At 46.1% G+C, this 13,271-nt stretch overlaps 1 protein-coding gene across 1 annotated transcript in view; it reads left to right on the top strand.

Annotated features, from left to right (window-relative positions):
- HUNK (hormonally up-regulated Neu-associated kinase) overlaps positions 1-13,271 on the top strand; it is a 107,177-nt gene that overhangs the window by 86,616 nt on the left and 7,290 nt on the right. The window contains exons 8-9 of the mRNA XM_076000491.1: positions 3,986-4,069; positions 8,966-9,013. Coding sequence (XP_075856606.1) covers positions 3,986-4,069; positions 8,966-9,013 — 132 coding nt within the window. The remainder of the gene's footprint in view (positions 1-3,985; positions 4,070-8,965; positions 9,014-13,271) is intronic.

Below are 13,271 nucleotides of genomic sequence, written 5' to 3'. Positions count from 1 at the left end.
ACTACTTTTTTTTTTTTCTTTTTGGGGAAACCACCAAAGGAAAGATGTATAAAAGAAGAAAGATTGTCAACAGTAAAAGGCTTTTAAAAATATAAACAGTGTTTTGTGGGGAAAAAGAAAGTGCTCTGTGTAAGCAACGATGGGGTGGCACTTCTGATGGGGACACAGTCGTAGTTTGAGGCTTGATTTCAGAGTTGGTGCCACTGTGGCTGCATTGCTTGTGGGAAAGCCACTGTGGGAGAGCTGTCAAATCTAGGAGGACAGGACTTTCAATGCACAGTATATTATTTACATTATTTTATTATGTGATAAGGAGAGACTGCAAAAATCTCTTGTATCACACAGCGGTTCTTTGTTCTCTCATCATAAGGAACTTGGAAGACATATTGGACTTGTAGTGCTATCTCTTTTCTTTTTTATAAGAAGACAATATGTCCTGAATTTCTTTCTTAACCTTTTTAATTACCATTTTATTACATATTTCTTTATTTACATGGCGTATTAGTACAAAGGTGCATGCTTATAACTTATAAATAAATATGCATGTGTTGTAGGTGCCTGTGTACAACTTTTTCAAGGGCTCAAGGTCATGCCATTTGGAGACCATACTATGCTATAGAGAGTGGAAGTTAAAAATTTAAATGGTTCTCAAGTAAAAGGAAAAGATGGTTAAGGCAGTGATTTTCTTTTTCAAATGATGAATGCTGTTCAAAAATTCATTACTAAAATATGTTTTCATGAAACTACGTTATAAAATTCATGATTTCATGGGTTAAAGAATGACATTGCTACTTTCTTAAGCAAGTTAGCGGGTTCAAACATTCTTCTTTTGGCAGAACTAGTTCTTTGGGTGTTGACCGAGTTAAGATGGTCTTAGTTTTTTAAAAAGTTTCCTATGGCTGCTTCCCCATGTGCAGAGACAAACTTAGGTCATTCACTCTCTTCTTAAACAATCACATAGCTCATCTTAAGCCAGAGAGGTATTTTGTCAGAGCTCCTGGGCTGTGTTTTCGTTCTGTCCAGGTGTCTTGCCATCTGCCGCCTTTCTGCTTCTCCACTTTTTTTTTTTTTTTTTTTTTTTTGTTTTTTTGAGACAGAGTCTCACTTTGTTGCCCAGGCTAGAGTGAGTGCCATGGCATCAGCCTAGCTCACAGCAACCTCAAACTCCTGGGCTCAAGCAATCCTCCTGCCTCAGCCTCCCAAGTGGCTGGGACTACAGGCATGCGCCACCATGCCCGGCTAATTTTTTGTATATATATTAGTTGGCCAATTAATTTCTTTCTATTTATAGTAGAGACGGGGTCTCGCTCTTGCTCAGGCTGGTTTCGAACTCCTGACCTCGAGCAATCCGCCCGCCTCGACCTCCCAGAGAGCTAGGATTACAGGCGTGAGCCACCGCGCCCGGCCTGCTTGTCTACTTTGTCCAGCATCTGGGTTGTCAGTGTTGCAAAGCTTAGGGTGACTTTGTCTACTGGGGGAACTGAGTTTCTCCAGAAACTTTAGCTGATATTGTTCTAACTGGAAAAAGGTTATTTTTTAAAAAATTAATTTTTAATTAACAAAAAATTATATTAATATATGTTATCATAGACATGTTTTGAAATATATGCACATTGTGGAATGACTAAACAACATATATAAAAACCACATGTACTTATTATCATTTTTTTTGTCATGAGGACAAGTAAGATCTACTCTTAGTGATTTTCAGGAATATAATACATTGGTATAAACTATAGTCACCATGTTGTACAATAGATTGCCTGAACTTACTCCTGCTATCTAACTGATGTCTCATTGTGATTTTAATTTACATCTACCTGATGATTCATGATATTGAGTACCTTTTTATGTACCTTTTGGCCATTTGTATATCTTTTGAGAAATGTCTTCAGGTCCTTTGTCCATTTTAAATTGGGTTATATGGAATTTTGCTATTGAGTTGTTTGAATTCTTTTAATATTCTGGATATTAACCCCTTATCAGATATATTTTTTGCTCTTATTTTCTGCTGTTCCATAGGTTGTCTCTTCACTCTGTTGATTATTTTCTTTGCTATGCAGAAGCTTTTAATTTAATGGAATTCATTTGTCTATTTTTGTTTTTGTTGCCTGTGCTTTGGGGATCATATCAATAAATCATTGTTCAGACCACTGGCATGGAGCTGTCTCCCATGTTGTCTTCTAGTAGTTTTTCAGTTTCAGGATTTACATTTAAGTCTTTAATCCATTTTGAGTTGATTTTTGTATGTAATATGAAATATAAGTGTAATTTTGTTTTTTAGCATGTGGATATCCAGTTTTCCCAACACTGTTTATAGACTGTTCTTTCCCCATTGTGTGGTCTGGGAGACTTTGTCAAAAATCTATTGACCACAAATGGATGGATTTACTTCCAGGCTCTCTATTTTGTCCTATTAGTCTGTATGTTTTTATGCCAGTACCGTGCTGTTCTGGTTATTATAGGTTTGTAGTATATTTTTAAGTCAGGTAGTGTGATGCCTCTTGATGGCTCAAGATTGCTTTGGCTATTTGGGGTCTTTTGTAGTTCCCTATGAATTTTAGGATTGTTTTTTCTCTGTCAATGGAAAATGTCATTGGAATTTTTATAGGGATTGCATTGAATCTGTAGATTACTTTGGGTAGTGTGGACATTTTAACAATATTAATTTTTCCAATGCATGCCATTTATTTGTCTTCTTCTTCTTTTTTTTATGAATGTTTTCTAGTTCTCAGTGTACAAGTCTGTCACTTCCTTGGTTAAATTTGTTTCTAGGCATTTTTTTGGTAGATATTATAAATGGGATTGTTTTCTTGATTTCATTTTTGAATAGTTTACCATTAGTGTATGGAAACACTACTGATTTTTGCATGTTGATTTTGTATCCTGCAACTTTACTGAATTTGTTTATTAGTTTGAACAGGCTTTTTTTTGGGGGGGTGGTATCTTTAGAGTTTTCTATGTATATGATTAGGGTCTTACGTATGATAAAAACAGCCACTTGCTTAGAGTATGTATTTTTAGACCAGGTATGTCTTATGATTTAGGGTTAAATGTGAAACAGACACAATAAAACTCAATGCTGGCCTGAGAATCCATACTCTAGACAAAGTGGCTGTTTTTAACTAGAGTGAATTAATCCCAGTAGGCAACTGTAGCTAGTCTGCTCAGTAATTTCCACACATTGTTAACTTAATTGTACTATATTCACTGTCCCAGTTATTAATTTTATCAACCAATTACTAATACCCTGTGTATAATTCTGAAGCCCAATCTAGTGAACTAAAAAGTAAAACGCTATACCTTAATTGCCATTTCTTTCCTTATCTCTTGGTTTTCTCTTTTTAAAACCAAGAAGGATGTATTTTAAGTTGGAAAGCCTGTAAGGGCATTCATTAACCATTTGTTGATTGATAAATTAATCAGTCATTTAATTTTACCTGTTTCCAGACAGGATTACACCTACATCATCTCAAATGCAATTGTCTATCTTCTTCGAGCTATATTGTGAATTGCTGTGGCTTTCATTTTGGTAGGATATGTGTGTGTGCTGTTTTAAAATAAATCAAACAAGCAAGATCGATATCCTGTTCGGGGGGTTGATAAAACAATTTATTCTCCCTAGCTCCCCTATTTGGTTTCTGCTTTCACATCTTGGAGTAGTTTTTATTGTACAAATGAAAGAACTAAAGCCCAGCAAGGTGCAGTGACCTGCTCATGGTCACCTGGCCCTTTGCTAGCATCTCATTTGCTAGCAAATGAGAAGTAATGGAAGTAGGTCGCTTGACTGTGGGCCCAGGGCTCTCTCCACACTGTACCCTGCTTGCTGGCCATCCTGGAATGAGACTCTGCATTGCAGTTTTCTGGCCTGCCAACCATTTGCAGCACTCCCTCAGCCAAGGACTGGTTTAAACATTAATGACTGCTTAAAGGACAATTCTATTTCTGAGAGTTAAGCCATACTTTTTCTTTTCTCCTCTGGCAGAAATCTGACATCCAGGACAGCATCTGCTACAAGACCCAGCTCTACCAGATAGAAAAATGCAGGGCCACCAAGGAGCCCTATGAGGTGGGTGATCTCTGAGGCAAAATGTGGGGTCTCTTAGGAGGCGTGGATTTCCATTTTGCAGGGAGAGTAATTACCACCAGTGCTACCTACCAGTTACTGTAAGACACTGAAGTGACAAAAGACAAATCCTCTCGTAGCTGAGCCCTTGAGAAATGGTTTATAGTGGAGCTACCATCACTGTCTCTAAACCCTGGTTCTCATTAGTAGCTACACATGAGTCACCGGGAATATTTAAACATCTGGGTGCCCAGACTCCCCTCTGACCAGTTAAGTCAAATCTCAGGAGGTGGGACTTAAGTAGCAGTATTTTTTAAAGCTCCCTGAGTGATTCCAGTGAGCAGTGCAGGTTGGAAACCACAGTCAGATCTCCAAAGGGCGAAAATGAGATATCCAATGTTCTCACTCATATGTGGGAGCTAAAAAAAACAGAAGAAATTGAGCTCTTAGAAGTAGAGAATAGAATTATGGTTGCTAGAGGCTGGGAAGAGTAGGGGAGAGAGAAGTTGGTTTCCTGATCCAAATTTATAGCCAGAGGGGAGGAATAAGTTCTTGTGTTCCATGACACAGTAGGATGACTAGTTAATAAGAATTTATTGTATATGTTCAAAAGGCTAGAAGAAAGGAATTTGAATGTTCCCAACACAAAGACATGATAAATGTGTGAGGTGACAGATATGCTAATTACCCTGATTTGATCATTGCACACTGTATACATGTATCAAAACATCACTCAGTGCCCCATAAATATATGCAATTATTAGGTGTCAGCTAAAAATAAAAGGTAAAAATGCAAATGCTGAAAAAAAATGAGATTATAAAAAAATATAGCTGAGACTAACCCTGGGCACCAGGAGAAGAAGGTAGGAGGGGAGTGGGGAGTTTTGGATAAGGTGAGCTTTCCTATTCAGCTGTCGCTGGTGACTCGATGTCACCTGGAAAAATACCACGCTTCGATTCAGAATAAAAACTAGTATCCTATGGCAGAGAGTCACAAATTTGGATCCCAAATACTTGTTTGTAAGGAGATTGTGAATTCCAGATCCAAGACCAGGTGTGTGGGGGTGAGGTGTTTCCTTGAGACCCCTTACGCACCTTTTGTCAGGTGGGCTCTTCCCCTCGGGAGCCTGTCCCATGTCCCCCGAGTGTCCCTGCTGTGGGAACCCCTCCTCGGACACCCAAGAATCCCTTTGAGAAGAGAACAAAAAGGCAACCTCCCTTCATGCCCTGGGGGAGGCCACAGGCCTGGCCTCGTCCCTCTTTCCTTTTCCAGCGTCAAGTTTTCGTCCTGATCCCACCTGCCACGCGCCTGTCACTCTGAGTGCAGGGCGGGTGATTACCACGCCCAGCACTGGGCCCCAGGGACATTGAGGACTGAGAGCGCCCAGCCGCCAGGCACCGTGTGTGAACGTGACGGGAGCAGGAAGGGACCGCCCTGAGTGCCGAGGCCGGGGAGAGTGGCCATTCCACTCTGCCCATGCGCAGAGGGTGGGCAGAGAGCGGCAGAGGCCATGGTGAAGGGTGGCCAGGGAGGGGGCAGGGGAGACCACGGGGATGGGAAAGGTCACGTACGAAATGGCCCACAGCGTCGGCTGAGCAGTTAGTTGTTCCAAGCATGTTGGGGAGGACGGCTTCATGGCGGTGGAGAAGGCAGAGGGGAGGTGGCGCGGATTGGGGCGGTGGAAGACGGGAAGTGAAGACAGTGAACATCCCTCCTCTCTGTCATCGATGCTCTGATGGAAGGAGAGGCTGCCTTGCCGGGGCTGGATGCCTCTTCCCTCCAAGTCGGGCTGTGGGGCCCGGCGATAAGGGTGGAGATGGGCCCTTTGCAGGCTGGGCCTGGCGGGCAGGTGTGACCTCGGGCAAGGCTGTCGGGCTGGAAGCAGGATGGGGGCCCTGTCAGGACCCAGATGCCTCCTGAGCTCCAGGTCTCTCTGGCCAGTTGCCTACTAAATGGTAACCTCCTGTCTCGGGAGGGAAGGCGTCTCAACTCTAGCATGCTCAGAACCAACGCTCCCTCCCCACCCCACCCCGTAGCAGCCACCCAGGTCCTGCTTGCTTCTGCCTCGGCTCCCAGCGCCAGTCCCCTCCCCGCCAGTCCTGTCCCTGCTCCTTGCTTTGTGCACAGTCCTCCGCACCACCACCCCATCCCCTGCCTTTGGGCTTGCTGTGCACATGTTGTTTCTTCTTCCAGAGTGTTCTCCCCACCCCTCTTTGCCGAATTTATCTTGCATCTTCAGATCCCAAGGCAAGGTCAGCTCTTTGTGGACCCCTGCCGTTCCCTAACCTCTGTTACCCAGTCCCATCCCTCCAGCAAGGGCTTTCTCAGTTTTCATCCTGCGGCCTGTCCCTGTGCGCAGCTCTTCATTTTGTTGGGGGTTATTCGATTAACAGCTCTCTCCCTCTGGGCTGTGAGAGCCATAAGATCGAGGACTGAGTCCCTCTGGCTCCTCTCAGTATCCTTGAGTCCACACAATGCCTGGCATACAGTAGGTGCTCAGTAAATATTTGCTTAATGAACAAATGCAAGAATCAAGTGAGCCTTGACCTGAGTCTCAGAAAGTGGAGAGGACTGGGACAGGCCATTGAAGAAGGTAGAAGATTCCAGGTGGGACCTGTATCTGGATTAAAGTCAGGGGGACAGCTGCAGCATAGCACACAAGTGGCATCATCACCACCAGGTGGCTGTGCCTTAAGGCAGGAGGGGACTCTGTGGTCACTTGCACTTGCCAAGGTCTCCCCAGCTGGAGTCCAAGGCGTGAAGATTTCGGGGTTAGGCTCCTTTGTCTCTTGGTTTGCATTCGACTCTTTAGGGCCCTAAAGAATGATGCAGACTTAGATGCACCCCCAGCCCCACGGGGGTGTCTAAGTAACCCATAAGCCACCTTGCTGACCCCCTCGTCCACGTCGACCTTGCACGCGCCCCACGACGATTGTGTTCGAAGGCACCAGCACTGCGATGGGAAGAGCCGGCCCTTCTTCCCTCCAGATTCTTTTTGTCTGTTATTTCATTTGGCCTGAAAACACAGGCCAAATGAGCATTTTAAACATTTGTTGAAATATTTAACGGTTAGGATTTAAATAGGAACACTAACGGGCAAACAGCATTTCAATTTTCTATGATCCATTTGTTTTCTCCAAACTGCGCTGCTACTTCTACTAATTAAATCACAGCTATTAACCAGATTATCCAACTTTTCTCTGTGGGAACCTAGCAAGTGGAATGGGGCTAGTTGGCAGAAGCGTTAGGAAGGTCTGGAAGGGCCCAGACTTCACAGGTCAAGACGGCTCAGAGCTGCTGGGGTTCCCTCCAGTTGCCCTTGGTGGGCCAGGAGGAGAGGTTGGGGTGGGCGGGCAGAGGGAGTGCCGGGCAGAAGTTTCAGGTCGTGGGAAAATCGTGGTGTGGCTCAGAGTCTGAGCCCCTCCCCCCACCCCCCACCCGCCCCAGGGACTGAGTGCAAGCAGTGGCCCCTTCATTTCTCTTGATTCTGGTTCTTTTTGTCCTAGGAGACAAAGGAGCTGAATTAAGTTGAAAAAACTTCCCCATTGGGATTACAGTGCTGCGATTTTATGGGCTCTACCATTTTCTCCACTTCTCTTTCCTGTAACAGGCAGAGAATATATCTGTAAAAGTGGGACGCGTTTCTCCTCTGAGAACACGGATACACGTGTGGCCCGAGGGACTCCTCTTCCTAAAAAAGGGACCCTCTGGGGCCGTGGGGGTTGAGGCGCGGGGTGGGCATCATTTTTAAACTGACTTATTTATGAAAAAAGCCATATGGAACCCAAAGCCAGTTGTGTTAAAGGCTTTTTAAAAGATAATATTAGTTTGCAAAGAAAATTGTAAACTGTAACTAGGAGATCTTCTCTGCGGTGATAAAGTAATATTGGCGTTTTGGGAGGAAACTCATGCAGAGAGAGGCAGTGGGACTGGATTTGTCTGCCAGGGCTGCCGTAACTGGTGCCACAAACTGGGCAGAAGTTGATCCCCCGCAGTCTGGAGGCTGGGAGTCCAAGATCAAGGTGTTGGCAGGGCTGATTCCCCCCGAGGGCTGTGCGGAGAGTCTGTTCCAGGCCGCCCCCCTCCCCGCTGCCGGGGGTTTGGCAGTCTTTGATGTTCCTTGGCTCAAAGGCACATCACCACGATGGCTGTCTTCATCTTCACGTGGCATTCTCCTTGTGTGCCTGCCTGTGTCCAAATTTCTCCATGGCACAAGGACACCAGTCACTGTGCATTAGGACCCACCCTAATAACCTCATTTGAACTTGATTACCTCTCTCTCAACAAGGTCCAGTTCTGAGCTCCTAGGAGTTAGGACTTCAGCCTATGAATTTTGGGAGACTACAGTTTAACCCACAATAGAAACTATAAGTGTATAGGCAAATATTGAAATGTTCACTTTGTGTCCTGTTTCAAAATCTATACGACTTGGTAAAATAAAGTTGAGAATCGGGGCAAACAGTTTACACCGTTAGAAATGAGGATGTTACTTTTGGGGGACAGAGTGACTAGGACAGAACACGGGTGCGCAGGGGGAGGGAAGCTTCCGGGTGCTGGCCGGGCTCTGTGTCTGGGTCGGGGTGCCGTTTCCGTGGGTGCTGGTGCCGTTTTGAGAAAACACATCAAGCTGCTTACTTATCACTAGAGCAGTCCTGGTTCTGCGTCTTAGATTTTAATAAAGAGTTTACCTAGAAAATCTATTCAGCACATGAATTAGGACATCTGTGGCCCACTTCCACGATGATTTCAGAGTTTTGTTGTTGTCAGTCGTTTTGCCCGTAAACATTGAAATGAAGAGTTCTCAGCCAGAACTGCAGGGGAAGCGGTAGAGGGGGAGAGTTTGGGGAATACAGAGCAGGTGCAGCTTTTTGAATTGTTAAAAATGCTGCTTTCCACAGGCCTCCCTGGACACCTGGACCAGAGACCTTGAATTCCATGCTGTGCAGGTAAGAATGGGGGGGGGGCGGTTATGATGTATTAGTCCGGGTTCACCAGAGAAACTGGACCAATGTACACACACACATAAATGGAGAGAGAGAGAAATATTGAAATTGAGATTTATTTTAAGGAATTGGCTGACATGATTGTGCAGGCTCTATGTCCAAAATCAGCAGGGCAGGCCAGCAGGCTGGAGACTTGGGGAAGAGTTAATGTTGCAGTTTCAACCCCAAAGGCCACCGAGAGGCAGAATTTCTTTTGCCAGAAGACCTCATTCTTTTTTCCTTAAGGCCTTTGATTGGATGAGAACCACCCACATTATGGAGGGTAATCTACTTTACTTAAAGTCTACTGATTAAAATGTTAATCGCATCTTACAAATACCTTCACAGCAACATCTAGCCTGGTGTTTGAGCAAACAGCTGGGTACCATGGTCTGGCCAAGCTGACACGTGACATTAATCATCACTTGGGATCCTGAGGGTTGGCCCGTCTCTGCCCGGGGCACCAGGGTCTGTACACCCCTTCCTTATCCTGAATTAAAATGTACAGAATCCTGTTGTGGGTGAGTTAAGCAGAATCCCTAAGATCAGATAGGTGCATTCTAAATGGAGCTGACTTTTTTATTATTGCCCTGCTGTAACTGCACACCTGGCTTTGCATCCTGTTTCCACCTGTTTGAGACATGGGGTTTGTAATGGTCTTAATGAGCTCCCTGGATTGGGGGCCTAATTTATGAACCAAGCTCTTTTTTTTTTTTTTTTTTTATCAATTCACTCATGTTTTTTTCTGTGGCAAAATCAGACTTTCCTTTATGTGACCTTATGTGATAGGCAAAAAGGAACCAAAACCAACCAAGCAGCCAGCAACACCTAGGTCCCTGGGCCATCCTAGGTGGTAGCAGGTGGCACCTGGTTCTGATGTGCCAAGTGGCTGGGTGACGCTCGCTATCCAGCAGAGGGACAGCAAGCTCCAGAAAAGCCCAGGACGAGCTGGGCTTGTTAGAGTTACTCAAAGAAAACTCAGCTCCCAGGGCTCCTCTGCTGCAGAAGGGAGAGGAACCCTCCCAGGCACGGTTCTTCCCCAGGCCTGGGCTGACCGGGACGCAGAGCAGTGTCTGCCCCTGTTAAATCAATGCTTTTGCTGTTCAGACGATGAAGCAGGTGCCAGGTTCATTTTTATCCTCCCTGAGCTGGGACAGACCCACACTTTTGGTGACAAATGGGCAAGTGACTTGCCCAGCGTCACCCAACAAGTTCTGGAGAGAGCCAGGAATGGATCCCAGATGTCCAGACTGCCAAGCCACGACCACAGCTGGTGTCATTGGGTGCAACACCCATGGGAGCAAAGCTGAGAAGGAAGGGGGAGGGTGCAGGTCTTTGGAACGTAGAAGCCACCAGTGGCCACCGTACCCCAGTGGCACAGCCATCAAGAGAGAGGCCAAGGGGGCCAGCTCTCTGCAGTTCAGTCCTCAGAGGCTGAAGCTGGGGCTTCCTCCTGGCACCGGCTGCTGGAGCCTGCAGAGATCACTGGAAGCTCCGTGGGTCACCTCCGGGTTTGTCTCTCTCTTCTGGAACAATATACGACATCAGTGGTCTTGACTAGAGGATCCTTTATGAGGCCACATTTTCACTGGGTCCCATTTTGTAAATGTCCATGCACGTCTGCAGTGGATGGAAACGGTGGATGGAGAACAAGAAGTTGTCTGCGTGTGGCTTGCATCCAGGGCCTCACGTGGTCCCCTCTCTGATCTGCCTTGTGGGGTTGGGGCCGTGCCGTGAGGCTGCAGAGAGAGTGTGCTCAGAACTGGGACCTTGAATTGCATCACCCACCGTTGCAGTTCCAAGTCCGCTTGGGTGCTGGGAGCACTGCCCGGGGAGCACGGGAGGGAAGCCAGGAGTCCCTGCAGGCCGCAGCATTGCAGAGTGAGGAGCGAGAACATGTGTAGGGGGGTGTGATTAGTCCCTCTCAAGATCTGTTTCTGTTATGTAAGGCCATTTAGCATCCTGCTCCCTAGGAAATTTCTTTCAGAGAAAATAGGCCATGCAAATGAAAAGGTGTAATCGGGTGATCGGTTGCATTAGGTAACATGTGCTCGGAGGGCAGGGAGCAGGGCTCGTAAACAAACATGTTTCCTCTGGGCTGTTGACTCTTTTACATGGGCTGACCATGAGTTTGTCCCCTGCAGGGAGCCGTCAGAGGTGAATTCTTGATTTCCCCCTAGAAAGCAGTTACTCTGAGATCCCCGATTCTTTTAAGCTAAGAAGGATATTCTGGGGGTTTGGGGAGGACGATTGCCAGGATGATTGGGATTAAGTTTAACAAACATGGCCTTAGCAGGGTTTCCCACAAGTTTCTGTCTGGTCGTACATTTTCCCTTCTTCTGCCCCCATAGTGAGCTTTCTGCTCATTGCCAAATAGCTCTTTGTCAGTAACAGGAGAAATTTGGTCCTACAGGCCAACCTTGGTCTGTTCCACAACAAACACTCACACGTACATTCCCTCCTGCAAAGGAGCTCTATCTGGTGGCAGTACTGGCCCCTAGAAGTTTTGCATCTTGATCATTAAGCCTTTGAGGACCCAAAAAGGTTGGAAAGGAGCTGAAATGAACCCATAAAGCCGCCAGCAGCTCTTTAAACATGGGGGTCCCAAAGCAGAGTGAAGAAAGGTTTGCTGATAGATTTAAAAAGAAATCCTAAAAAAGAAGGAACTGCAATTTTGTCTTTTCTTCCAGATATTGTTTTAAAATGTATGACGAAGGTATGTTTGATTATTTCTTCCTGTTCAAGGTGTTAATAGGTAGAACGGATGACTTTCACATGAAAATAGAGATAGAACCGAGCAAAAGAAAGAGATCTGCCAGACTTTTCAGGAAAGGCCTCTTTGATGCTAGGTGTGTGTGTGTGTGTATGCGTTGTGTGTGTGTGTGTGTGTATGTAAGTAAAAGCTCCTTCTCCTTCACCTTCGAGAAGGTGGGCTGTGAGTGCGTCATGGAAAACAGAGAGAGAGAGAGAAGCAGTGCGAGGTTGTCCTTGTTCTCTGCTGGCTTGGCCAAGGTGACCTGGAGCACTTGGTCCGCTTCGTAGCATCCCAGAGACAGCCTGGGGCATGTGGCCTCTGCGGTAGCATTCAGATGGTGTTGGAGCAGCCGCGGGCCTGCAGTGAGCTCCTGCCTCCACGCCAGCAGCTGTGCCTGGCCTTTCCACTGTTGGAGTCACCTGTCCCTGCCCCTGGCTCTGCGAGTACACTGCCAAGTCGAGGGTTGACAGCACTGACCTGAGGGCTGAGGAAAATCTGAGTTTGCACAGGGGTCACGGGTGGATTATTTAACCACGTCAGGCCGTTTCCTCATGAGGAAAAGAGGTCACAGAATTTGCCTCCTGGTGGGTCATGCTCTTAGAGCACTGTCTGGCCCCCTGCGTGTTCTCAAAAAAGGCTGGTGGCAGCTGCTAAGGTGCTGAGGAGGCAGGGTGCGGAAGTTCGCCTCTCCTGTCTCCCCACCTCCCTGCTCTGCTGGGCACAAGCTGGGTCCCCAAGATGCTGCAGGCACCCCTTTCCCGTTTCTCCCCACTGTTCTTCCCCACTCGAGAACCGGAAAGGGCCACAAAAGTGCAAAGAGGTGCTTCCTTGAGAAGCTTTGCAACCACGTACGTGAAAAATAGATGAGCTCTCTTGATTTGCAGAAGCTTTAGTTAAGGGCAAACATGTGAAAATACATCTTTTTCTTCCTCATCCGGGGTGAGGTCAGGGATGCAGTTGCCTCTGTTTAACAGGAAACATCAAGCCCAGTCTTTAAGGCCAGCAAAAAAGAACTTCTGCGGCTGCTTCTTAGTGACATCACCACCCTTCCCAGAAGCTTGAATTCAATTTACTTTAATTCAGTTCAGTTTCCACCAGCCTTTTTTTTTTTTTTTTTTAACATTTCAAGAACTATTAAGCTGTCTCTAAGCATCTGGCTTTATGCCAGAGGCTGTGGGCTTCAAGATATATAAAATACTCAAATTCATTCCCATTAGAGGGATTATAATCTAGCCCAGCAAAGGCAAGACCTACGGCAAAAAAAAAGGCTACATGCAAGCGAGTTTTAAGTACGCAAGTAAGTGCTTTCATGACTAGAGGGTAGAAAGGGCCAGGGCCGCCCAGGGTTCCAGGATTTGTGTTGTCTACATTACATTGGACACCTCCTTGGCTCGGCTGCATGGATAGTACCGTGTTTCCCCGAAAATAAGACCAACCCATGAAATAAGCCCTAGCAGGATTTCTAAG

The sequence above is a fragment of the Microcebus murinus genome, chromosome 1 (genome assembly GCF_040939455.1).
Source record: "Microcebus murinus isolate Inina chromosome 1, M.murinus_Inina_mat1.0, whole genome shotgun sequence".
Classification (NCBI taxonomy): Eukaryota; Metazoa; Chordata; class Mammalia; order Primates; family Cheirogaleidae; genus Microcebus; species Microcebus murinus.
This window is presented reverse-complemented; position numbering and strand designations above follow the sequence as displayed.